Source organism: Aegilops tauschii, chromosome 6 (genome assembly GCF_002575655.3).
Source record: "Aegilops tauschii subsp. strangulata cultivar AL8/78 chromosome 6, Aet v6.0, whole genome shotgun sequence".
Taxonomy (NCBI): domain Eukaryota; kingdom Viridiplantae; phylum Streptophyta; class Magnoliopsida; order Poales; family Poaceae; genus Aegilops; species Aegilops tauschii.
This window is the reverse complement of record NC_053040.3, coordinates 55175936-55203531: the sequence shown is the minus strand read 5'-3', so window position 1 is coordinate 55203531 and position 27596 is coordinate 55175936. Positions and strand designations below refer to the sequence as shown.

The window sequence follows — 27596 nt, the reverse complement described above, 5'->3', positions numbered from 1 at the left end:
CAGAGAAAAACAAAGCACTGGAGTGCTCTGCTCGCGGACGAGGGGTATATATAGGCACCTCATTGGTCCCGGTTCGTGGCATGAACCGGGACTAAAGGGCAGCCTGTGGTCCCGGTTCAAGCCACCAACCGGGACCAATGGTGGTGGACCAGGAGCGAGGCCCATTGGTCCCGGTTCGTCCTACCAACCGGGACCAAAGGGGCCAGATGAACCGGGACCAATGCCCCCACGAGGACCGGCAGGCCCCTGGCCTCACGAACCGGGACCAGTGCCCCCATTGGTCCCCGTTCTGGACTGAACCGGGACTAATGGGCTGACCCGGCCTGAACCGAAGTCCTCTTTTCTACTAGTGCTGCGAGCTGTATATTGATTCCACCGCATTAGCCACCTGACTGTCTGCAGATGTTACGTGTATTGAGGGATTGCATGGTCATGTACTATTAAAATGAAGCTAATTGAGTTTAGCCATGGCTTATTTTCATGAAAATAATCCAAAACCAAAAACAGTGTATGTACATAGGATGTCCACAATCATCTGGAATAAAATGTGCGTCGGTGCTTTGGTTGTCCACGAGTTTTGTCTAGCATTTTCGTATAATCATGCATCCTCAGTCGGATCGGAGAAGTGAGCATATGCTAGCGAATTTGGATGGGTCGGAAGCAGGTTATTCATGGATGCACCCAACACAAACTTTTTCAGCTCAACATGTCAACCCGAAGCCATGCGTGATGAAATGAAAGCAAGGTAAGCACATAGAAAATATTTTAGCTTGCTGCATTTCAATATTCAGACAAATTTAGAACAGTAGTAGTAGTAGACTAGTAGTAGCTATTGGATGATCAACACAATACTATGCATGGCCATCTTTTACATCTGTGAATATTAACCTAATTAGAAGAGAAATATATATACGAATTACAAAGAATGCTTTTAGAGCTTCAGAGTTTCAGCAAACCAAACTTGGAGAGCAGCCGCTTGAGAAGGGAGGGACTACGGGTCCCGGTTATCTGCCCCAGGCCACCAGCCGCGAAAGTTGCGTGTAAACTTGGGTCGGCTTTGATGAACTCCAAGCAGGCCTCCTTTAACCCGAAGCACCGTCTCCGCTCAGCCACGGCAAACATGTCTGCCACAGTTTCTGCGCGTATGAAACTGGCTAACTTCTCTTCACAGATCGATTTGAGCCTCTGAAGATCATATCTTTCCGCAGCTTCAAGGAACTGCAGCAGCCGAGGTGCATATATAATTTCATGGCCATCGTATGCTTCCATGTCAACAAATTCAGGCAGTGCATCAGTGTAGATGTAAGTCAGCAAGCTCCCGAAGACGTCTGCTTTCATGTCGGTTATCTTGACGAAACTCGATTCATTCATGGCACCAAAGAGCTGTGCCTTGAAGATGGAGGATCGGGCTGCAAGCACGCACCGGTGTGCAGCAAACTTCTCGCCGGCAACCTCAAACGTAATGTCAGCACCCTCCTTGCTCAGGAGGAGATCGGCAAAATGGCTCTTCAAGTCGGACGGTGGTGACAGTTCATTGAACGGAAGAGCGCTGGTGCCGGCGCCCTGCTCCTTGGTATTCCCATCCGACTTGAGCACAACCAGGTCACACCGGAGGACGAAGCGGTCGTGCTTGAGATGCTTTGATCTTTCAAAAACCTCCCTTTTCATGAATCTAAACTGACCATGATGGCCATGAACATCATGGCGTTCATAGAAGAAGACAGGTTCGCTTTGGCGGATGTGCTTTGACACCCGCAACTCAGGCTGGTCGATGAAACTAAAGACATACTGAACCTTCACGCTGTGATTGATATCGTCGTCAAGGACAAGGAAAACCGATATAAATTCTTCATCTTCCGAGTTATCGCCATTAGCGCTGTAGTCGATGGTCCAGCGACGGCCGCCAACAATGAATGGACGAGACTCGATCCACTCGCCGTTGGGAGTCGTCTCTTTGGTGCGCGAGTAGCCTTCAACGATGAGCAGGTGGTACCCGCTGTCGGCGCCAGAGTCGACGGCTGACTTGGTGGAGGCGCACAACATGCCATCGGCGACGAGAGATGCGCCAGCGAAAGCCATGCCGGACAAATTAAGCTCGAATAGTAGACGCCCGCGACAAAGTTTGGCCCTCTATTTCTTTCGTTTCTATCAAGTTCAGACTCACGGTAGAATTTCACCCCATAGTGCAGGTATATATATACACGCACGGACCCCTGGTTAGGAGCCGTATACAACACCGATCACGTTTAGACCTATACAGACTCCTACACGTGCTCCTGAACAGTACACATACACGATTAGGCAACAGGACCTTGAAGATATATATGATCATTTTTCGTAGTTATCTTCTTTTTTAGGAAAGGAGGTTGAAATCCCTAGCTCTGCATCACTGGGATGCATACTACTATAGCGTGATGATTTCTATGTAAAAAGGATACTCCAAGTAGATGATGAGGATGCTTGATGTATGACACTTAGTTGATCATATATAGGAGTATACTATACTTACACAGTTACACTTCCGTATCGAATAATGTTGTGGAAAATTCTAGCTATACGAAACTGATTTATATGTCCCGAACGAAGATAAGATATAGTAGTAAGTCAGATCTGAACTGTTGCAGGCGACGACGGGGGTGACCTTTCCCACCGTTGATCAGCGGGTAGGAGACCGCTTCTGGGCGTTATGCGACGACGCCGGCGATGCGGAAGACGAGGACGGGGATTCCGGCGGCGAAGAGTCACCGTTGAGTTCGCCGACGCCATCCGATGCGATTTGCGAGGCGTTTCGAGTGGGCTACTCTGAGAAGGATGTGGCGAGGCTCGTCGACTTGGCGATCCCCCTAGATGATCCGGCCCGGCAGGGACTTGAGGACGACGCCGTTGAGGTTGTCCGCCGGGTTGTCCACCTGCGTACATCGGCGACAGCGATCCGGCCATGGCGAGGACCTCTTCCAAAGGTACGTCTCCCTAAACCCACTTTGTCTGATTTCTTCGAGGCCGGGGCGTGGAAAGTTGTCCAGAGAAAGAAGAAATCGAGGCCGGCGGCCACAGCGGCGGCGCCGGCGCCGGTGACCGGCGGATAGGCTGAGATCCGAGCCGATTTGAACTGTTGCGAGTAAAATGCTGAGAATCACACAATGTAAGCGAGCGGATTTGTGGCACGCAAGCGCAGGGGCACCAATTCCCAAGCACGTCCTTTCATTTTTGTCTTCTGGTTCTCAAACCTTTATATCCTTTGAACGAGCAATCCAAATTAATTTATGTTTTCATACTCATGTTTCTTATGACGAGGGGTTTTAAATAAGATCCATTTTGAATACGTTTTAACAAACTGAGAAAATAAATGCAATTTATTACGAGGAACCGATATAATCATGATTTTTGTGCTTATAAATGACAAAAAAATGCCTTTAAGATTTATATATGAAACTTGGTAAGAGTGAGAGAGAGAGAATCACAAGTTTCAAATAAAAAGTCGTAAGTTTCAATGACTAAATCTTAAAACTCAGTGTGCCCTTGTGCGGGATTCAACTATTTTAGGAATTGTGAGGCAATCGAGCAGCCTGGCAGGTCCGTGCCCGAGCACCTGCGTGCCCATGCGAATTTTCGACAAATTTGACGACATCCATCATTTTTGGGGTCAAAGTAAATACCACTCATATATTTGAAAGGAAGTGTCTCAGTTTCACTTAGTGTTATCCGGGTCCTCAGAGCTAGTGGTTCGGATATTTTGGATGCTACATACGCTTCCTGGCCTTGTTTGATTCCTACGAATAACTTACGGCTGGAACCTCCAAGCGGTTGAAGTTAGATTTCAAATTATTTTTCAAATACTCAGATTCATCTTTTGAACTATACACTCCAACTTCTCGGAGCGTAAAGATCTATCCTATTAGAGTTTTACTATGGTGGAGATTGCAATTGGGCACAAGAAGGGATTCTTCGCCAATCAACCAATTTCTTATTTCCTTTGCAGGGTGTGTGCCTCAGTAGACCTTGGTGGTCGGCCATGGTATGATAGGTGGGCCTAGACCATGGTGTACAAGAGCATTGTGGTTGTGTGGCCAAGGCATAATTGGTCCGAGGACTTTGTGCCAACAATCTGAACTTTGAAATAAATGCGCATCTTTGCGACCTCTACCCTATATCTTTACTTTGTGCAACTTTGCTTCCCGCTTGCTTTCCTACACTGGCATCTGTAGGGGAAACATGGCTTAAGAAATAAAAATGGCTTTGGTGACCTTCTCCTTTGGTGAGATCATGGAAATGGAGGTGACAATACATGATGTCTACGATTTGGTGGTGCTTCTCAAGTACCTAGTCCTGCGCACCATGGTGAAAGCCCTAGGTTTGACCTAGTTGGTTATATACCTGGCAATGGTGGTTTACCTTCTTGAAGGCATTGCATGGAGTTTGCTTGGACTTGATCTTCAGGGTGAAAACCCACGATCTACCTTCTATTGTTAGATCTGGTGACGGCGGCGTTTATGGTTCGTTCCCTTTCTACATGCGTTTCTATTAAAGAAACCTTTATCGTAGTTCTTGTGTACTCATGAGATAGTTGGTACTGATGGTTGCTGTTGTATTTTGTTGATCGTTGGTTTGATCACTTTTGATTTTTTCCCTCCGCCTAGGCATAGCTTCGGTCCTATATGACTTTGCTCATTGCAGGTGTGAACTTTTGTGTGCGTGTGTTGGCTTTGTGCATTCTAGCTGTGTAGAGGCCTAGTGTGTTCATTTTGTTTGTATCCCCTTGATGCTACATTATGAATCAATAAAAGTGCCATTTATCGAAAAAAGAAATAAAATCGGCTAAGTAAAATTGATAATAGTCTATTCACCCCACCCATCTAGACTCTTTTTTCGGAATCCTCCCATCTATACTCATATATGCACCTACATCAGACCCCACACAAACACATCGAGGCCATCTTGGAGAAAGGATAGGCGCCCGAAGTTCTTCAGCCAATGAGTTCCCCTCCAAGATAACATCCTTAAAGGTTAGCACTGCATTGCCATGTAGGTTAACATGGTGCGGCAGCAGGAATCGCAAGGGGTGGGAGCACGATAATCATGGGATGACTGACTGTTGTGCCAGTGGGGAATAGTCGACTCTTAGATAGAGGCAAGTTTCTCTTGTTGTATGAGGCGGAAGAACAAGGGACGGGGAAGATAATGCTGACATGTGGCGTTCACATCCACTTCACGTAGTATACACATAAGCTATTCCACCTCAGTATGGGGTAAAACTGGATCAAAATATAGAAAGATAATGCTCATACCATTTTATTCTATACATTTCTTTGGATTCAAATGCGGGATGGATGTGGTGTGTAGATGTGGATTCGAATACCGGATCATGTCGGGTTCAGACTTGGTATGGTAATACATTGGACTCGACTCGGAAACATGCATATACAAGGAAAATATACATGCTCGGAACTAAAATTATACACAACCAATGGGAAAATATTGATACTTATACATTTGAAATACACATAAAGCTCTATAAGGTACTTAAAATCCAAATAAATCATTAACAAGCTTATGTCTCATATCATATGAAAGTATAACATTTATGTATTGCTAGTTAGTACTTAAACTGTACCAATAAACCGGATACCCATATTTAAAAGGATGGCTTGTCTGGCTAGAGAAAATAAATTATCCTACATTGTATATTAGTAATATCATATCCTATATTGCATCCTGGTAATCAGAATCGGATTATATTTAGATGTCAAAATCTCTTACCGTATCCAATACCACCGGAATTAGAAACCATTTCAGACAGAAAGTCTCATAATCACTTTCAACCTTACACACTAGTTTTCCCAGGCAAGTTCGTTGTTACACGACTCTCAATTGGCCATCAAAGTGGTGGTTACTTGATACTCAATGTGGTGTTTTCTTTTACATTTAGGACAGTCAAACTAAACCCCTTCCTAGCCCTCTCGCACATTTACTAGTAGAAAACATGGCTTTGGTTGAGGCCTGGGCAAGGGCATCAATCCCGGTTGACTCACAAACTGGGACCAAAGGGGGCATCAGTCTCGGTTCGTGAGGACAGCGCGCCGGCCGGGCCTCGTGGGCCAATGGTCTCGGTTCATCTGACCCATTTGATCCCTGTTCCAGACACGAACCGGGACCAATGGGCCTCGCTCCTGGCCCACAACCTCTAGTCCCGGTTGGTGGCTGGAACCGGGACCAAATGTTGTCCTTTAGTTCCGGTTTAGCCACAAACCGGGACTAAAGAGAGGCCTATATATACCCCCGCCCCTGCCCGCAAGCAGAGCCATCGCTCTGCTATTTTGGCCGGCCGTGGGAGAGCTTTGTGGTGCTCTAACTCACCTCCTATACACATGAGGTGTTCGATGAAATGCCCGAACCAGACTTAAGCTTTCTCCTCTCGAAGCTCCTTGTCCAAACTCCATTTTCCTCAAGATTTATCTAGATTTGGCGTTCCGTCCTGTCCCATCCCCATCCTCACCGCCGTCGATCGCCCGCGCCGATCTCGTCGCCGGCACCACCGTGGTGAGCCTCTTGTTCTTATCTTCTTTCAAAAGAAAAAAAATTCTTACTTGTATGATTTAGATAGATACTTGTATAATTTTCTTACTTTTATTATTTTTTGTTATATTGTGCGATGGTTTTGGTATCCGCCTCCATCGGCCCTCGTCCTGTCTATGATTCGGATGTGGTATATATTATCTTTTATAACTATTTGGTTTATCTAGTGTTTATGACAATTATGCCGACCAACGTGACATAGCTGTTTTTTTCTAGAAGGTACGTGAACCGAAAATTCCAACCAACCCTATTGTCGAGAGGTTAAATTTAGTTGAAAAAGAAAACAATTACTGATGATCTTCCATGTAAAGAATTTAAGACATCATAACCCTATGCTCACACATTCAAAAGTGTTGATGAAATTTTAAAAGAGTTGACACATTACTTAAGGCAGGAGATGAGTCCCAGAGAGCTAGGCTGTTGCTGTAAAAGAACTTCTCTTTTTGTCGCCAATCCTAAATTACTGATGATCTTCCATGTAAAGGTAATAGCCATTGTATATTCATGTATGAACTGAGTTGTATATTCATGTACGGCATATCTCTATCCCGTGTCTGCCTTGTGACCCATCAGCTCTAAATGTGACCAGCCCTGTTTTTTCAAAGGTGGTGGGTTGATGCTAGTAGTCATTGCCTCGATCTTGTACCCTATCTATCTCTGCTTGACCATGATTAATTCGATGGTCGAAAAAGGAGCTTTCTTTTGGGCTGTTGAGGGCACATGATCTGGCACTCAAATCTTTCATTGCTTCAGACAGTCTTTACATCTAAATCACGAAGGTCATCTAGGTAGGAGAATTAAAAACTTGCATGTCCCCCAAACATTTGCCACTACTTAAAACTTCTGCACCTGTTTAAAGAAGGCTACTCCCACTGTTCATTTTTGTAAGTTGTTGAAGACAGTTGAAATTAAACTGTATTAGATGCTATCTTAAATGTTTTTGCTTACAAAAGTGAACGGAGGAAGTAACATACTTTGCTTGCTAATCTCCGTACAGGTGTACCGGTGCAAGTAGAGCAGCCAGTTGATCCATCCATGGTGCTGCGCGGGTGCATTCATGGCGCTCGCTCTCTTGACAGGCAGATCGAACGCCATTAATCCCACCTTAATTGCCACCAGCATCTACTGACTACTGCTCCTGGAGAGGACGGATGGAAGCAAGTGTTTTGCTTGGCGGGCATGCCCAGGCGCGTCCCGGACTCCCCATATACGCCCCATATATGGCCTCACATGAAGAGTGCCGGTCAGTCCGGGCGTTTAGGCCGGATATGGGTAGTATGGTTAGGTGGCCTTTTTCGATCCGGACAGTGACCGGGCAGCCCGTCGGGACGTTTAGGGCAAGTAAGAAGGGTCCAATTATAGATTTTCTTAGTAAAGAATACATCCTAATTTATAGTGCCTAAAAAACCAGCTGATGAACCAGTAGAGGGGCAGTACGTCCGTAAAAATCTGAACCGGAAGTCACGCCGGTTTGGTTTCAAAAATTATATGGAGAAAGAACAAGAACAATTCTATCAATTACTATATAAGAAGGAGACTATGACAAATTAAATAGCAAGTAACAGTTTGTGCACTGGCTAGCCTCTCCATGTCAATGTTGTGCGGTCTTTGGTTCGAATACCGTCGGCTTCACTTGTCAAGTAAACAGAGATAACAGCTCGGGACGGAAATGTATGTGAATGTACCGCAAACGCAAGTTATCCATATGGGGCTCGCCATAGTGGTCGTCGGCCTCCTCCCCACTGCCTCAGCCATCCAGCGTGCTCGTGCACAAGGCCACCGTTGCATGTCCTAGTGCTCTCCCCTGCATAGCCGCCAAGAGAGAAGAGGTGATGCTCGACCTCGACGCCGGTGAGGTCCATCCGCCGCTCCAAGCCAGCGATGAGAGCCCATGGGCGCAGTTGTGCAGTGCCACCATCCCCAGTTGCCCCCTCCCAGTGCGCACAACGTGTTTGATATAATGTGTAAGAGAGGGGGAGAGAGGAGAATGAAGAAGACTTGGTCAACGCATGCATGTGGTGATTTTTTTGCCAAGTCAACTCCTTAAAATCATGCCCTGCCTGTCGGGAAGGTGCTTAAACAGGCCAAATCGGCTCATCAGTGTTTTCTGCAAATGAATTTATGTAGTACAAAGTGAATTTTGCAAAAACTAGGGACCAATTAGTATTCTACAAATGTTTCATCGTCGGAGACAATTATCCCCACTGCCAGCACCTTGTAGTCTATGTTTCCCCTCTATCATAATAGAAAAGACATGCAATGCTATTGCATGTTCTTCCAAAAAATAGAAAATATTGTTGTGATTGTTTGGTATCAGTGTTTTGGTTGTCTATACGAGATTTGTCTTGGGATATTTGTAACATCATGCATTCTCAATCGGTCAGAGGAAGAAGCAGGTCAAGCACCACATTTTCCGGCACCCCACTAGCCAAACCCTGAGCCCCTCAATGCCAACCAACAACCAGACCAAAGCACCTTGGCTAATGAAGACCACCGCCAGCCTGCCGGCATGACGCTGATCTCGGCGACCCCCCTGGTCTGGGGATGGCCTCGTATGCCAACAAGACTGCCGTCTAAAAGAGGCCAAGGACACATTGAATTAAATCTCCGGCGACAAGAAGGGCCTTGAGCAGGCATGGTATTAACCTACACCTACCGGCACCAACGAAAAAGACTCCGATGATGGGCGGTTGGAGTAGCCTAGAACCCTGCATCACTGTCGGTCAACAAGGGGACGTTCAAGGAGAACTACCACTGCCACGAAAGGAAGCAGACGGCCACGACCCCTTGGCCTGACAGATCCCTCTCTCACCAGCCCCCACCCCACCCCTCATCTGGGAGGGCGAGGGCACCTGGGCAGCACACCCCCAGCCCAAGGCTAGGCGAGGTGGCCACTAGCACCCCAAGCCATGACCATGTGATAACCCACAAGTAAAGGGGATCACAACAGTTTTCGAGGGTAGAGTATTCAACCCAAATTTATTGATTCGACACAAGGGGAGCCAAAGAATATTCTCGAGTATTACCAGCTGAGTTGTCAATTCAACCACACCTGAAAGACTTAATATCTGCAGCAAAGTATTTAGTAGCAAAGTAGTATGGAAGTAACGGTAACGGTGGCAAAAGTAACAGTAGCATTATTGTAGCAATTGTAATAGTGGCAATGGCAAAGTAACGAAGCAAAGATCAATATGTGAAAAGCTCGTAGGCAATGGATCAATGATGGATAATTATGTCGGATGGCATTCATCATGCAACAGTTATAACATAGGTGACATAGAACTAGCTCCAGTTCATCAATATAATATAGGCATGTATTCTGAATATAGTCATACGTGCTTATGGAAAAGAATTTGCATGACATCTTTTGTCCTACCCTCCCGTGGCAGCGTGGTCCTATTGGAAACTAAGGGATATTAAGGCCTCCTTTTAATAGAGTATCGGACCAAAGCATTAGCACTTAGTGATTACATGAACTCCTCAAACTACGGTCATCACCAGGAGTGGTCCCGACTATTGTCACTCCGGGGTTGCCAGATCACAACACGTAGTAGGTGACTATTGACTTGCAAGATAGGATCAAGAACACAAATATATTCATGAAAACATAATAGGTTCAGATCTGAAATCATGGCACTCGGGCCCTAGTGACAAGCATTAGGCATAGCAAAGTCATAGCAACATTAATCTTAGAACATAGTGGATACTAGGGATCAAACCCTAACAAAACTAGTCGATTACATGGTAAATCTCATCCAACCCATCATGGTCCGGCAAGCCTACGATGTAATTACTCACGCAAGGCGGTGAGCTTCATGAAATTGGCGATGGAGGATGGTTGATCATGATGATGGCGATGATTTCCCCTCTCCAGAGCCCAAAACGGACTACAGATCTGCCCTCACGAGGAAGAACAGGGCTTGGCGGCGGCTCCGTATCGTAAAACGCAATGAATCCTTCTCTCTGGTTTTTTTTCTCCCCGAAAGAGAATATATGGAGTTGGAGTTGAGGTCGGTGGAGGTGCAGGGAGCCCACAAGGTCGGGTGGCGTGCCCCAGGGGGGTGGGTGCGCCCCCACCCTTGTGGCCAGGGTGTGGGCCCCCTTCACTTGATTCTTTCACCAATATGTTTTTATTAATTCCAAAACTTATCTCCGTGAAGTTTCAGGTCATTCCCAGAACTTTTTATTCTGCACAAAAATAACACCATGCCAATTCTGCTAAAAACAGCGTCAGTCCGGGTTAGTTTCATTCAAATCATGCAAGTTAGAGTTCAAAACAAGGGCAAAAGAGTTAGGAAAAGTAGATAGGACGGAGATGTATCAACTCCCCCAAGCTTAACCCATTGCTTGTCCTCAAGCAATTCAGTTGACAAATTGAAAGTGATAAAAAAAACTTTTACAAACTCTGTTTGATCTTGTTCTTGCAAATATATAAAGCCAGCATTCAAGTTTTCAGCGAAGATTATGAACTAACCATATTCACAATAACATTTAGGTCTTACGTTTACTCATATCAATGGCATAATCAACTAGCGAGCAATAATAATAAATCTCGGATGACAACACTTTCTCAAAACAATCATGATATGATATAACAAGGTGGTTTCTCGCTAGCCTTTTCTCAGACCGCAAAACATAAATGCAGAGCACCCTTGAAGATCAAGGACTGACTAGACATTGTAATTCATGGTAAAAGAGATCCAGTCACAGTCATACTCAATAGAAATTAATAACAATGCATACAAATGACAGTGGTGCTCTCCAACTGGTGCTTTGTATAAGAGGATGATGACTCAAGAATAAAAGTAAATAGATAGACCCTTCGCAGAGGGAAGCAGGGATTTGTAGAGTTACCAGAGCTCGAGTTTTGAAATAGAGATAAATAATATTTTCAGCAGCATGCTTTCATTGTCAACATAATAACTAAGAGATATCGGTATGTTCCATGCTACATACATTATAAGCGGTTCCCAAAAAGAATGGTAAAGTTTATACTCCCCCACCACCAACAAGAACACTCCACGGCTCGTCCAAAACAACGGGTACCATCCAACTAACAACAATCCTGGGGGAGTTTTGTTTGCAATTATTTTCACTTGATTTGAGCATGGGATTGGGCGTCCTGGTTACCAGCCATTGTCTCATGAATGATGAGCGGAGTCCACTCATCATGAGAATAACCCACCTAACATGGAAGATATTGACAACCCTAGTTGGTACATGAGCGATTCGAGCATACGAAACAGATTATCATTTGAAGGTTTAGAGTTTGGCACTTGCAAATTTACTTGGAATGGCATGTAAATATCGCATATATATAGGAAGGTATGGGGACTCATATGGAACAACTTTGGGTTTATGGAAGTGGATGCACAAGAAGTATTCCCGCTTAGTACAAGTGAAGGTTAGAAAGAGACTAGGAAGCGACCAACTAGAGAGCGACAACAGTCATAAACATGCATTGAGATTAACCAACATTGGGTGCAAGCATGATTAGGATATAAATCACCATGAAATGAATATCGTGGAAGCTATGTTGATTTTGTTTCAACTACATGCATGAACATGTGCCAAGTCAAGCCACTCGAATCATTCAAAGGGGCATACCATCCTATCATACTACATCACAACCATTTTAATTTTCATGTTGACACGCAAGATAAACCATTATGAACTCCTAGCTAATTAAGCATGGCATGAGTAACTGTAATCTCTAATTTTCATTGCAAACATGTTTCATTCATAATAGGCTGAATCAGGAATGATGAACTAATCGTATTTACAAAAACAAGATAGGTCGAGTTCATACCAGATTTTCCTCATCTCAATCATTTCATCATATATCGTCATTATTGTCTTTCACTAGCACGACCGAATGGTGTGAATAATATTAATAGTGCACGTGCATTGGACTAAGCTGGAATCTGCAAACATTTATTCAAAGGAGAAGAAAGGTAATATGGGCTCTTTGTTAGATCAACAATAATGCATATGTGAGCCACTTAACAATTTCATCGTGGTCTTCTCCTCTCGACCCCCAAAGAAAAGAAAAGAATTTCAAAGAAACACACTGAAATGTTTTTGGAGTTCTTGTTTTTATGAAGAAAGAAGAACAAGGACGAGAAAAACTATTTACACGGGAAAGCTCCCAACAAGCAAAAGAAGAATGAGAAATCTTTTTGGGTTTTCTTTTAACATTACTACTAAACATGCATAGAAAGTAAACTAACTACAACTAATTTTTTTGGTTTTTTCTTAAGGGTTTTCAAACACACAAGAAGAAAGCAAGCAAAAAAATAAGCTAACATGGATAATGCAATGAAAAAGTATGAACACCGACAACTGAAATGAATGTGTGGACATGAATATAATGTTGGTGAGAAATACGTACTCCCCCAAGCTTAGGCTTTTGGCCTAAGTTGGTCTACGCCCATGGATGAAAGTAGCCCTCTAAGGTGTACTGAGGAGGATCCTGGGGGTTCCACTGGTTTGCGAGCTCCTGTGGCTCCCACTGATAAATCAACTCCTGGTATGGATCACATGATGGCTCTGGCTCAGGAGCTGGGGATCGTGTCCCCTCTCAGTATGCATGAATGTCCATGGGCAAAACGAAGTACCTGCCTGAATGAATATCGAACAAAATAGGTGCAGGCAAGGTAATAATCTGAAAGGCGACCTCGCTAAATACCAAGTTATAAATATGTCTCTTTTCCTCATCATGGCTAATAAACTTATGTGCTACCATGCTGTCATAATCTAAATATATAGTGGGTAGTAGTTTCTCCTCTTTTTCATAGTGCCTAATGGGTATCTCAAAGTGTTTAGCAAGGCGAGAGGCGAAGATACCTCAGAAAATAGGACCCTTTGTACAGTTTAAACTCAACCATTTAGAGACCATAGCGCCCAAACTGTAAGTTCTATCTCTATGTAAAGCGTGGCGCAAAATAGCAAGGTCAGGGGCACTAAGGCCTCCACTCTCGCCACGACCAATTAAACATCTCCCGACGGATAATGAGTAATAGCGTAAAACAGGGAAATGCATACTAGCCACACTTGCTCCCGACACTCCTCTGTTTTCCCCTACGGTAATTTCATGAATAAAACCTTCCACATCACTAGGGTGTGGTTCCTCGACGCTACCCTCATAAGGCAATTTACAAACCTCACAAAAGTCATAGAGCGCCATTTCTTTGTACTCATCATATAAGTGAAAATCTACCATGGGTGGCGATCTCCTAGCGCGAAAATGTAAATTTTGCACAAAAGTATTAGTGAGTAGGAGATAGTGATCACACTGGTCGAGGAGGAAGTCGGTGATGCCTGCATTCTCAGCCAAATAATAGAAATCATCGTAAATTCCGGTCGCCTGTTAGAATGCATCACATGGCCATTCACATGGTCGAATCTCCGCGGCGCGAGGAAGATTACACTTGGGCTTCTCCTTCTCCTTGTTTTCCTTTTCCTTCGAACCCCGGCTCGAGGAGCCTCTCAACAATCTCCTCATCATTTTCTTCATCTGAAAATTCCGAAATTTTTAGTGACTCAAAATAAAAGTGAACCAAACTCAACAATATTGATAGCAACTACTCCTACAAGTGCCTAGAGGCTACATCATTCATCAGAACTACTTTGGACCATATAAATTTGACATGCAAGCTCAAGAACAAGGTCATCACAGTAGCAAAAATTTACAATGAATAAAGCACTAGAACAAAAACTAATTGGACCATTGGAGGAGTCACATACCGAAGAACAATCCTCCAAAGCAATTTTATGAATGCAGCTTTGAGCAAGGAAATTGAAATGGCAGCAACATGAGCAAGAACACGAGTTTGAGCTATGGAGTGATTTTTTTCTATAGGAAGGAGTGGATGGGTGCTGGAATAAGTGGATGGAGGCCACGTGGGCCCCACAAGGACAGGGGGCGCCCCAGGGGGGTGGGCGCGCCCTCCACCCTTGTGGCCAGCTGGTGAGGCCTGGTGTGTTCTAAGTGCCAGAAAATTCTAAAATATTATATACAAATCATACTAAATTTTCAGGGCATTTGGAGAACTTTTATTTTCGGGACATTTTTTATTGCACGTATAATTCAGAGAACAGACAGAGAATACTATTTTTGTTGTATTTAATCTAAATAACAGAAAGAAAAAGATGGGTACTGAGAGTTGTGCCTTCTAAATTCACCCATCTCATGCCCATCAAAAGGAATCATTAACAAGGTTGCTCAAGTCTTATTAATAAACTTCTTCTGAATGACATGAAACCAGAGAATTTTCGAATAACACTAGGTTACCACAACAGGGATATGCATTTTCCCAACAATAAGAATATCATATTTCTTTTTGCAGTAGGAAGGGAATTCAAAACCTCCAATAGTAATAGTTGAAAATTTTCCAATAGAATTGATGCTATGAACTTGAGGTTGTTTCTTCGAGAAGTGTACTGTATGCTCATTACCATTAACATGAAAAGTGACATTGCCTTTGTTGCAATCTATAACAGCCCATGCAATATTTAAAAAAGGTCTACCAAGGATGCTCGACACACTGTCGTCCTCGGGAATATCAAGAATAACAAAGTCCGTTAAGATAGTAACGTTTGCAACCACAACAGGCACACCTACACAAATACCGATGGGTATAGCAGTTAATTTATCAGCCATTTGCAAGGAAATTTCAGTAGGTGTCAACTTATTCAATTCAAGTCTACGACACAAAGAGAAAGACATGACACTAACACCGGCTCAAAGATCACATAAAGCAGTTTTAACATAGTTTCTTTTAATGGAGCATGGTATAGTTGATACCCCTGGATCCCCAAGTTTCTTTGGTATTCCACCCTTAAAAGTATAATTAGCAAGCATGGTGGAAATTTCAGCTTCAGGTATCTATCTTTTATTAGTAACAATATCTTTCATATACTTAGCATAAGGAGGCATTTTAAGCATATCAGTCAAACGCATACGCAAAAAGATAGGTTTAATCATTTCAGCAAAGCGCTCAAAATCCTCATCATCCTTTTTCTTGGATGGCTTAGGAGGAAAGGGCATGGGTTTCTGAACCCATGGTTATCTTTCTTTATAGTGTTTCCTAGCAACAAAGTCTCTCTTATCATAACCTTGTTTCTTTGATTGTGGGTTATCAAGATCAACATCAGGTTCAATCTCTACATCATTATCATTGCTAGGTTGACCATCAACATGAATATCATCATTAACGTTAGCACTAGGTTCATGTTCATTACCAGCTTGTGTCTCAGCATCAGAAATAGAAATGTCATTGGGATTCTCAGGTGTGTCTAAAAAAGGTTCACTAGCATGCAAAGTCCTATCAGTTTTCTTCTTATTTTTATTAGAAGGACTAGGTGCATCAGCATTAATTCTCTAAGAATCTTTCTCAACTCTCTTAGGATGGCCCTCAGGATACAAAGGTTCCTGGGTCATTTTACCACCTCTAGTCATAACCCTAACAGCATTATCATTGTTCTTACTATTCAACTCATTAAGCAAATCATCCCGAGCTTTAAGTACTTGTTCTACTTGAGTTGTAACCATGGAAGCATGTTAACTAATAAGCTTAAGATCATTAACAGTTCTACTCATATAATCACCCAAGTGGTCAAGCATGTAAGCATTACGTTTCAATTGTCTACTAACATAAGGATTGAAGTTTTCTTGTTTAACAATAAAATTATCAAACTCATCCAAGCATTGACTAGCAGACTTATTATGAGGAATATCACCTTCATCAAATCTACAGAGAGAGATTACCTCTACTACCTATGTTGGGTTATCAAGACCATGTATTTCTTCAATAGGTGGTAAATTTTTAACATCTTCAGCTTTAATACCTTTTTCTTCCATAGATTTCTTTGCCTTTTGCATATCTTCAGGACTGAGAAATAGAATACCCCTTTTCTTCGGAGTTGTCTTAGGAGTTGGTTCAGGAAGTGTCCAATCATTATCATTACTCAATATATTATTCAATAGCAATTCAGCTTGCTTAACAGTTCTTTCCCTGAAAACACAACCAGCACAACTATCCAGGTGGTCTCGAAGTATCGGTTAGTCCATTATAAACTATATCAAGTATTTTCATTTTTCTTGAGAGGGTGATCAGGCAAAGTATTAAGTAATTGGAGAAGCCTCCCCCAAGCTTGTGGGAGACTCTCTTCTTCAAGTTGCACAAAATTAAATATTTCCTTTAGGGCAGCTTGTTTCTTATGAGCAGGGAAATATTGTTTGTTATGAGCAGGCAAATATTTTGCAGAAAGGTAGTAAATCATATACTGGGGACTACGCACACAACCAGGATCAAGAGAATCAAACCATATCTTAGCATCACCCTTTAATGAGAAAGGAAACAATTTAAGAATGTAGTAATAGCGAATTTTTTCCTCATGAGCAAATAGGGTGGCTATATCATTCAATTTAGTAAGATGTGCCACAACAGTTTTAGATTCATTACCATAGAAAGGATCAGATTCAACCAAAGTAATTAACTCAGGATCGACAGAGAATTCATAATCCTTATCAGTAACAAAGATAGGTGAAGTAGAAAAAGCGGGATCAAATTTCATTCTAGCATTCAAGGATTTTTCTTTCAGCTTAGCTAACAATTTTTTAAGATCATCTCTATCATTGCAAGCAAACAAGTCTCTAGCAGTTTCTTCATCCATAACATAATCCTCAGGTACAACATGCAATTCATATCTAGGGGGAGAATCATAATCTTCAGTTTCAATAATATCATCAGTTTCAGTAATTTCATTCTCTCTAACCCTTGCAACTTGTTCATCAAGAAATTCAACTAGTGGCACAGTATTAGTAAGCGGAGAAGTAGTATCACCATAAGCATCATGCATAGCAGAAGTGGCATCATCAATAACATGCGACATATCAGAATCAATAGCAGGTATAGGTGTCGCAAGTTTACTCAAAACAGAAGGTGAATCAAGTGCAGAGCTAGATGGCAGTTCCTTACCTCCCCCCGTAGTTGAGGGATAGATCTTTGTTTTGTTGTCTTTCAGATTCCTCATAGTGATCAACAGATATAAATCCCAAGTGACTCAGAGAATAGAGCTATGCTCCCCGACAACCGTGCCAAAAAAAGGTCTTGATAACCCACAAGTATAGGGGATCGCAACAGTTTTCGAGGGTAGAGTATTCAACCCAAATTTATTGATTCGACACAAGGGAGCCAAAGAATATTCTCGAGTATTAGCAGCTGAGTTGTAAATTCAACCACACCTGAAAGACTTAATATCTGCAGCAAAGTATTTAGTAGCAAAGTAGTATGGAAGTAACGGTAACCGTGGTAAAAGTAACAGTAGCAGTATAGTAGGAATTGTAACAGTCGCACAGGCAAAGCAACGAAGCAAAGATCAATATGTGAAAAGCTCGTAGGCAATGGATCAATGATGGATAATTATGTCGGATGGCATTCATCATGCAACAGTTATAACATAGGGTGACACAGAACTAGCTCCAATTCATCAACATAATGTAGGCATGTATTCCTAATATAGTGATACGTGCTTATGGAAAAGAACTTGCATAACATCTTTTGTCGTACCCTCCCATGACAGCGGGGTCCTATTGGAAACTAAGGGATATTAAGGCCTCCTTTTAATAGAGTACCGGACCAAAGCATCAGCACTTAGTGAATACATGAACTCCTCAAACTGCGGTCATCACCGGGAGTGGTCCCGACTATTGTCACTCCGGGGTTGCCGGATCACAACACGTAGTAGGTGACTATTGACTTGCAAGATAGGATCAAGAACACAAATATATTCATGAAAACATAATAGGTTCAGAAATGAAATCATGGCACTCGGGCCCTAGTGACAAGCATTAGGCATAGCAAAGTCATACCAACATCAATCTTAGAACATAGTGGATACTAGGGATCAAACCCTAACAAAACTAACTCGATTACATGGTAAATCTCATCCAACCCATCACGGTCCAACAATCCTACGATGGAATAACACACACACAGCGGTGAGCATCATGAAATTGGTGATGAAGGATGGTTGCTGATGACGATGGCGACGATTTCCCCTCTCCGGAGACCAAAACGGACTACAGATCTGCACTCCCGAGGAAGAACAGGGCTTGGAGGTGGCTCCGTACCGTAAAACGCGATGAATCCTTCTCTCCGATTTTTTTCTCCCCGAAAGAGAATATATGGAGTTGGAGTCCAGGGGGCCCACAAGGTCGGGTGGTGCGCTCCAGGGGGTGGGCGCCCCCCACCCTTGTGGCCAGGGTGTGGGCCCCCTTCACTTGATTCTTTCACCAATATTTTTTTATTAATTCCAAAACTTATCTCCGTGAAGTTTTAGGTCATTCTGAAATTTTTTTATTCTGCACAAAAATAACGCCATGGCAATTCTGCTGGAAACATCGTCAGTCCGGGTTAGTTTCATTCAAATCATGCAAGTTAGAGTCCAAAACGAGGGAAAAAGATTTTGGAGAAGTAGATACGACGGAGACGTATCACCACGTCGTGAGGAGCACAGCGGCCATTGCCCCTTGGAAAGGCCCCGCATTGAGCCGGCGAGCGCCGGCCAGCCCAAGATCTAGGTCGCACCAGACCCCGCGGGTGCCGCCCGGGCCATCCATACCATAGGCAACAACACCCCAGGCATCTCCCACCATGTCGCGAAGCAGCAGCTCCACTGGCGGCAACCAGGTCCCCCGCAACCCGCGGCGATGGATCCGCCCGATCAAGATCTGAGGAACACCGTGGCCACAGGGGCCAGACACATGCTTCACGCCGTAGCGCCTGTGTCCCCACCGCCGCCCTCCACCACGTCGTTGAAGGAAATATGCCACTAGAGGAAATAATAAAGTAGTTATTTATATTTCCTTATATCATGGTAAATGTTTATTATTCATGATAGAATTGTATTAACCGGAAACTTAGTACATGTGTGGATACATAGACAAACAGAGTGTCACTAGTATGACTCTACTTAACTAGCTCGTTGAATCAAAGATGGTTAAGTTTCCTAACATAGACATGAGTTGTCATTTGATTAACGGGATCACATCATTAGAGAATGATGTGCTTGACTTGACCCATTCTGTTAGCTTACCATTTGATCCTTTATTATATTGCTATTGCTTTCTTCATGACTTATACATGTTCCTATGTCTATGAGATTATGCAACTCCCGAATACTGGAGGAACACTTTGTGTGCTACCAAACATCACAACGTAACTGGGTGATTATAAAGTTGTTCTACAGGTGTCTCCGATGGTACTTGTTGAGTTGGCGTAGATCGAGATTAGGATTTTTCACTCCGATTGTCGGAGAGGTATCTCTGGGCCCTCTCGGTAATGCACATCACTATAAGCCTTGCAAGCAATGCAACTAATGAGTTAGTTGCGGGATGATGTATTACGGAACGAGTAAAGAGACTTGCCGGTAACGAGATTGAACTAGGTATTGGGATACCTACGATCAAATCTCAGGCAAGTAACATACCGATGATAAAGGGAACAACGTATGTCGTTATGCGGTTTGACCGATAAAGATCTTCGTAGAATATGTAGGAGCCAATATGAGCATCCAGGTTCCGCTAATGGTTATTGACCGGAGACGAGTCTCGGTCATGTCTACATAGTTCTCGAACTCGTAGGGTCTGCACGCTTAACGTTCGGTGACGATCGGTAATATGAATTTATGTGTTTTTATGAACCGAAGGTAGTTTGGAGTCCCGGATATGATCACGGACATGACGAGGAGTCTCGAAATGGTCGAGACATAAAGATCGATATATTGGATGACTATGTTTGGACTTCGGAAGGGTTCCGGGTAAGTTCGGACAAATACCGGAGTACCGGGGGGTTACCGAAACCCCCCGGGAGTGTAATGGGCCTATTGGGCCTTAGTGGAGAAGAGGAGGGGCGGCCAGGGCAGGCCGCGCGCCCCCTTCCCCTCTAGTCCGAATTGGACAAGGAGGGGGGGCGGCTCCCTTTTCCTTCCCCCTCTCTCCTCCTTCCTTCCCTCCTACTCCTACTCTTGGAAGGGGGGAATCCTACTCCCGGTGGGAGTAGGACTCCTCCAGGGTGCACCATAGGAGGGCCGGCCCTCCCCCCTCCTCCACTCCTTTATATACGTGGGAGGGGGCACCCCATAGACACACAAGTCGATCAGTTGATCTTTTAGCCGTGTGCGGTGCCCCCCTCCACCATAATCCACCTCGGTCATATCGTAGCGGTGCTTAGGTGAAGCCCTGCGTCGGTAGCATCATCATCACGGTAATCACGCCGTCGTGCTGACGGAACTCTCCCTCGAAGCTCTGCTGGATCGTGAGTTTGTGGGACGTCACCGAGCTGAAAGTGTGCTGAACTCGGAGGTGCCGTGTGTTCGGTACTTGGATCGGTCGGATCGTGAAGACGTACGACTACATCAATCGTGTTATCATAACGCTTCCGCTTACGGTCTATGAGGGTACGTGGATGACACTCTCCCCTCTCATTGCTATGCATCACCATGATCTTGCGTGTGCGTAGGAATTTTTTTGAAATTACTACGTTCCCAACAGTCGTCACGTCCGTCATTAAGCGAGGGGAGAAAAGGCCCCGCCGATACCGACGCTAGCCGGACTTTGCTTAGGTCAAAGCTACTATGCGGAGTGAATAAAAAAATAGAGGTTGTTTCAATATTCAGTACAAATTCAGAACAACAGTGGTTATAGTAGCTATTGGATGATCAACACAATATACTATGACCCTCTTTTTATCTATTCTTGGATACTATGGACGAATTACGAACTACAGGTTTATTAGAACTTCGGAGGTTCAGCGAAGCAAACTTGGAGAGAAGCTCATTGGCGATGATGTCTGACTCCATGTCACATATATAATTGGCCAACTTCTTGTAACGCCCACGATGCGGCTATATCTCCCACGTGTCGAGGCACGACTTAGAGGCATAACCGCATTGTGGTTTTGTCGCAAGAAGGGTCATCTTCACACAATCCCATGTAATGAACAAGAATGGGATAAAGAGTTGGCTTACAATCGCCACTTCACACAATACATAAATAATATTCATACATCATCCAAAATCCACACATAGACCGACTACGGTCAAATCCAAATGAAAATAAGACAACCCCAAATGCTAGATTCCCGATCGTCCCAACTGGGCTCCACTACTGATCATCAGGAAAAGACACATAGTAACGACCACGTTCCTTGTCGAACTCCCACTTGAGCTCGGTTTCGTCACCTGCACTGGCATCGTTGGCACCTGCAACTGTTTTGGTAGAATCTGTGAGTCACGAGGACTCAGCAATCTCACACCCGCGAGATCAAGACTATTTAAGCTTATAGGAAAGGATGGTGTAATGAGGTGGAGCTGCAGCAGGCACTAAGCATATATGGTGGCTAACATACGCAAATGAGAGCGAGAAGAGAAGCAACGGAACGGTCGAGAAGCTAGAAATGACCAAGAAGTGATCCTGAAAGTACTTACGTTCATGCATAACTCAAACCGTGTTCACTTCCCGGACTCCGCAAAGAAGGAACCATCACGGCTACACACACAGTTGATGTATTTTACTTGGGTCAACTGACAAGTTCTCTACAACTGGACATTAACAAATTCCCATCTGCCTCATAACCGCGGGCACGGCTTTCGAAAGATAATACCCTGCAGGGGTGTCCCAACTTAGCCCATCATAAGCTCTCACGGTCAACGAAGGATAAACCTTCTCCCAGGAAGACCCGATCAGTCTCGGAATCCCGGTTTACAAGACATTTCGACAATGGTAAAACAAGACCAGCAAGACCACCCGCTGTGCCGACAAATCCCGATAGGAGCTGCACATATCTCGTTCTCAGGGCACACCGGATAAGCTAAGCGTACAGGTACCAACGTAACCCAAGTTGCCAAGGGACGGTGCCGCACGGTGCTCTAGTTTGGACCAACACTCGGAGGAGCACTGGCCCGAGGGTTTAAAATGAAGATGACCCTCGGGCTCTAGAAAACCCGGGGGAAAAAGGCTTAGGTGGCAAATGGTAAAACCAAGGTTGGGCCTTGTTGGAGGAGTTTTATTCAAGGCGTACTGTCAAGGGGGTCCCATAAATCACCCAACCGCGTAAGGAACGCAAACTCAAGGAACATAATACCGGTATGACGGAAACTAGAGCGGCAAGAGTGGAACAAAACACCAGGCATAAGGCCGAGCCTTCCACCCTTTACCATAACATATAGATGCATTAATTAAATAAGAGATATTGCGATATCCCAAAACATCCATGTTCCAACATGGAACCAACTTCAACTTCACCTTCAACTAGCAACGCTATAAGAAGGGCTGAGCAAAAGCGGTAACTTAGCCAAACAACGGTTTGCAAGGAAAAAGGATGGTTAGAGGCTGACATGGCAACATGGGAGGCATGATATAGCAAGTGTTAGGTAGCGCAGCATGGCAATAGAATCGAACAACTAGCAAAGCAAAGATAGAAGTGATTTCGAGGGTATGGTCATCTTGCCTGCTAGGTTCTCAGAGTTGTCGAGAGCTTGATCCTCGTAAGCGTACTCAACAGGTTCATCATTCACGAACTCGTCTCCCGGCTCTACCCAAAACAAGAACACAAACAACGGAACCACAATCAATCATGGGAGATGCACAAGCAACATGATGCAAAACATAAATGATATGCAAGATGTGATATGCGATGCATATGCGTGCTCCGGAAGCAAAATGATGAACAAGGCAGTAACTTGGCAAACCAAGCATGCCACTGGAAAGATGAGATGATTTCGGTCGAAATCGATATAAGGATCGCCGGAAACGGACGCACGGTTTGCAAATGGCAAGCAAAACAAGAATGACACGAATCTGCGATTAACAGCATGATAGCACTTAAAATGCAACAAGTAACAATGCTACAGCACGCCAACATAGCAACAAAGCATAAGGTAGTAATCTACAGGAGATTCTTGAGAAAATATGAACACTGAGCTACGGCTAGATCATACCATAGTAGGTTCAAACAAGCATGGCAAAAGTGCAAAAGATATCAGGTTCACAGACTTCGAAAAATTACTGGACATGACTGAAACAGTATCAGGTAGCAATGTTCAGGGCACGAAATCAACATGCTACAGGAACTTAACATGGCAAAACAAGGCATGGAAGAATTCTAATAAATGCATATGACAAAAGTCCCTTACTGACCATGAGCCAAAAAGGATCAGAAGATATGATGGCAACCAGGTAAACATAGAAGGTTTCGTTAACAGGTTTCAGACTTGGCAGAAAACAGAGCATGGCAGAAACAATAATATGAAGGCATCTTTGTGAGCTTGATGCACTCACCACAGAGAAATGCATGACAAAACAAGCATACCTACAGCAAGATGTCATGTTTATGAAGCTATCCATGGAAAGAACAAATACATATCATGTATGAAACAACTAGAACAAACATGGCAAAATTGAATATCAAGTTAACAATCTGCCAGAAATATTTTATAGCAAAAGTAGAGCAAGAATGAGTCATGCTATAGCACTCCATAATTGCAAAAAAGGACAGTAATGGATCTATTAAACAATATCTACAAAAATCCTTACTGAACATCACCAAAATAAGCATGGATATATCTGTAGACACATGGATACATAGCAACAAATTAACAGCAGACAAAGACTTGGAGAAATTACAAAGTCCCTGAAATCAGAAACATTACGGAGCCTAGTTTGCATGCTTGTGCTAGTCACCATAGAGATCAAAAAACACATGGCATACACCCCTGGAAAGATGGCATGGCATACAACAAAACACATGTAGATCTCATGCCCATAAGATGCACAGATTAAATGCAACAAAAATAACAAATCTCCAAGTTCTGCTAAGTAACAGCAGATAACAGCAACTAGCACTCTTGCACCAGAGATTTGGGCATCAATATGAACTCAAATGAACATGGTGCAACGGGACAAAATATAGAGCACCACGAGGCGAAAATTTCGATATATTACACGTGCGAAACGGAGCTATATGCAGAGAGTTACGATGCAATGAACAGGTGCACATACTGTAAAAATCTTCAGGCTTTGAGAAATCGGGGGAGGACAGAAAGTCAACGCACGGCCAGATCCAGATCGGCGCGGGCTCGCCGGAGCTCGGTGGGGCTGCCGGAGTTGAGGGAGGAAGGAGAGGGCGGCGCTCGGGCCGGCTTCGGCGCGGGACGGCGGAGGAGAGGAGGAGCCCGACAGGCGCGGGGGCGGACGGCGAGGCGCGGCGGCACGCCGGCGGGCTCGGGCGGCTCCGGCGCGGGTCGGCGGGGAGCGCCGGCGATGGCGGGGCGGCGCTGGCGAGGCGGCCGCGCGCGCGGCTCGGGCCACGGGCGGGGAGCGGGCGACGGCGTGGGCCGGTAGGGCCCCTCACGGGCTCCTGCGGGCCGGCGGCGATGTGGGCGCGGGGCGCCACGTGGCGGCGTCCCGTTGGCTGCGGGCGGCGGCGGCTTCTGTCTGGCCCCGGGCGGACGTGTCCGGCGGCGTGGAGGATCGGGTTAGGGTTTCATCTACGATTGTATTTCGGGAGGGATGCATATATATATATGTAGAGGGAGCTAGGAGAGTCCAAAAGGAGTGCGGTTTTCGCCCACACGATCGTGATCGGACAACCTAGAGCATGGAAGTCACTTAGAGGGGTTTTGGGCTGTTTAGAGATGGGATTTTGCTGCACACACAAACGGACTTTGCGGTTGCCCGGTTAACCGTTCGAGTACCAAACGACCTCCAAATGGAACGAAACTTGACCGGTGGTCTCTTGGTGGTATACCAAGGCCACTTGACAAGCCTCGGTCCATTCCGAGAACGTTTGACATCCGCTCATGAAAGAAAACAAGAGGGGTGCGCCGGAGGAGGTGGGAGTGCCGGATTGCAAAACGGACAACGGTGAAAATGCTCGGATGCATAAGACGAACACGTATGCAAATGCAATGCACATGATGACATGATATGAGATGCATGACATGAACAAAATGCAAAACGACAAACAAAACCCGACCATGAAAGGAATATCATTACACATAGCTGAAAATGGCAAGAGTTGGAGTTACAAATATGGAAAGTTACATCCGGGGTGTTACAACACTCCACCACTACGAGAGGATCTCGTCCCGAGATCTAGGACTGAAAGAAATCCGGATATTCGGAACGGAGATGGTCCTCGCGTTCCCAGGTGGCTTCCCGGTCGGAATGGTGCGACCACTTCACTTTCAGGAATTTGATTGACTTGTTGCGAGTCTTGTGCTCAGTTTCTTCAAGAATAGCAACGGGGTGCTCATGATAAGATAGATCTTCTTGGAGGTCAATCTCTTCGAAGTTGATGGTGCGCCCAGGAGTCCTGAAGCACTTGCGAAGCTGTGACACGTGGAACACATCGTGCACGTTCGCGAAGTTGGAAGGAAGCTCAAGTTGATATGCGAGGCCGCCTCTTTTACCAATGATCTTGAAAGGACCGACGTATCTAGGTGCAAGCTTCCCTTTGATACCGAAGCGACGAGTGCCTTTCATTGGAGAGACACGGAGGTAGACATGGTCTCCAATCTCAAAAGCCAAATCACGGTGCTTACTATCATAGTAGCTCTTCTGGCGCGATTGCGCGACTTTGAGATTTTCACGAATGACTTTACACATTTCTTCAGCCTCTGTGATTAAGTCATTGCCACGAAGTTGGCGTTCACCAGTCTCTGACCAATTGAGAGGAGTACGGCACTTTCTGCCATAGAGAATCTCGAATGGGGCCTTGCCCGAACTCGCTTGGAAGCTGTTGTTGTAGGAGAACTCGGCATATGGAAGACAATCTTCCCATTTCATGCCAAAGGAAATGACACAAGCCCTGAGCATATCTTCAAGAATTTGATTGACTCGCTCGACTTGGCCACTAGTTTGAGGATGGAAAGCTGTGCTGAAGCGAATGTTTGTGCCCATGGCCTTCTGGAAAGAGTCCCAGAACTTAGAGGTGAAGATGCTTCCACGATCTGAAGAAATCAATTGTGGAATGCCGTGCAAGGAGACAATCCTGGAGGTGTATAGCTCTGCCAACTTAGCTGCTGTGATCGATTCTTTGATTGGAAGAAAATGAGCCACTTTAGAAAGCTTGTCAATGACAACGAAGATAGCATCATTTCCACGCTTGGACTTTGGAAATCCAGTCACGAAGTCCATTTCGATATGATCAAACTTCCACTCTGGGATAGCAAGAGGTTGGAGGAGACCAGCTGGTCGTTGGTGTTCTGCTTTCACCCTCTGACAGACATCACATTCATTCACGAATTTGGCGATTTCTCGCTTCATTCGTGTCCACCAATATGACTGCTTAAGGTCATGGTACATCTTCGTACTTCCAGGATGAATGGAAAGGAGAGAATTGGGCGCCTCATTCATAATGACTTTCCTTAGATCACCTTTAGGAACCACAATCCGGTCCTCGAAGAATAAAGTGTCTCTGTCATCAATGCGATAGCACTTGTATTTGGAAAGACCCTTATCAATACCATGTTTCACCTTCTTCACCATGGTATCCAGGAGTTGTGCCTCACGAATTTGATCTTCCAAAGTAGGAGAGACTATGAGGTTGCCAAGAAAGCCTTGAGGAACAACTTGGAGATTCAGCATGCGGAAAGCTTCACAAAGATTCGGTTGGAATGGCTCGAGAATTAAGCTGTTGCAATAAGCCTTCCTGCTCAAAGCATCTGCAATCACATTGGCTTTTCCTGGAGTATATTCAATACTCGGATTGTACTCTTGAATCATTTCGACCCATCGAGTCTGCCTGAGGTTGAGGTTGGGCTGAGTGAAGATGTACTTGAGACTTGTGATCGGTGAATATGTGCACTTTCCTTCCCAACAAGAGATGTCTCCATGTTATTAATGCATGGACAACTGCCGCCAACTCAAGATCGTGAGTGGGGTAGTTCTTTTCATTGGCTTCAACTGACGAGAGGTATAGGCCACAACTTTCTTCTCTTGCATTAACACAACACCG

At 44.6% G+C, this 27596-nt stretch overlaps 1 protein-coding gene and 1 pseudogene across 1 annotated transcript; both read right to left on the bottom strand.

Moving 5' to 3' along the window:
• Positions 1 to 939: 939 nt before the first annotated feature.
• On the bottom strand, positions 940 to 2079 carry LOC109771410 (BTB/POZ and MATH domain-containing protein 2-like). The gene is made up of 2 exons (XM_073500617.1): positions 1657 to 2079; positions 940 to 1506 (listed from the first exon to the last, which is right to left on the bottom strand). Exons 1-2 carry the CDS (start codon positions 2077 to 2079, stop codon positions 940 to 942), a joined length of 990 nt encoding a protein of 329 aa, XP_073356718.1.
• Positions 2080 to 2843: 764 nt separating this feature from the next.
• Positions 2844 to 27596, bottom strand: part of LOC141025807 (BTB/POZ and MATH domain-containing protein 2-like) — a 36810-nt pseudogene continuing 12057 nt past the window's right edge.

Coding starts and splice junctions, on each gene's coding strand:
- LOC109771410 (XM_073500617.1), bottom strand. CDS start 2,079: ATGGCTTTCGCTGGCGCATCTCTCGTCGCCGATGGCATGTTGTGCGCC. Junction 1,507..1,656: donor TTAGATTCATGAAAAGGGAG/GTTTTTGAAAGA, acceptor TCCGACTTGAAG/AGCCATTTTGCCGATCTCCT.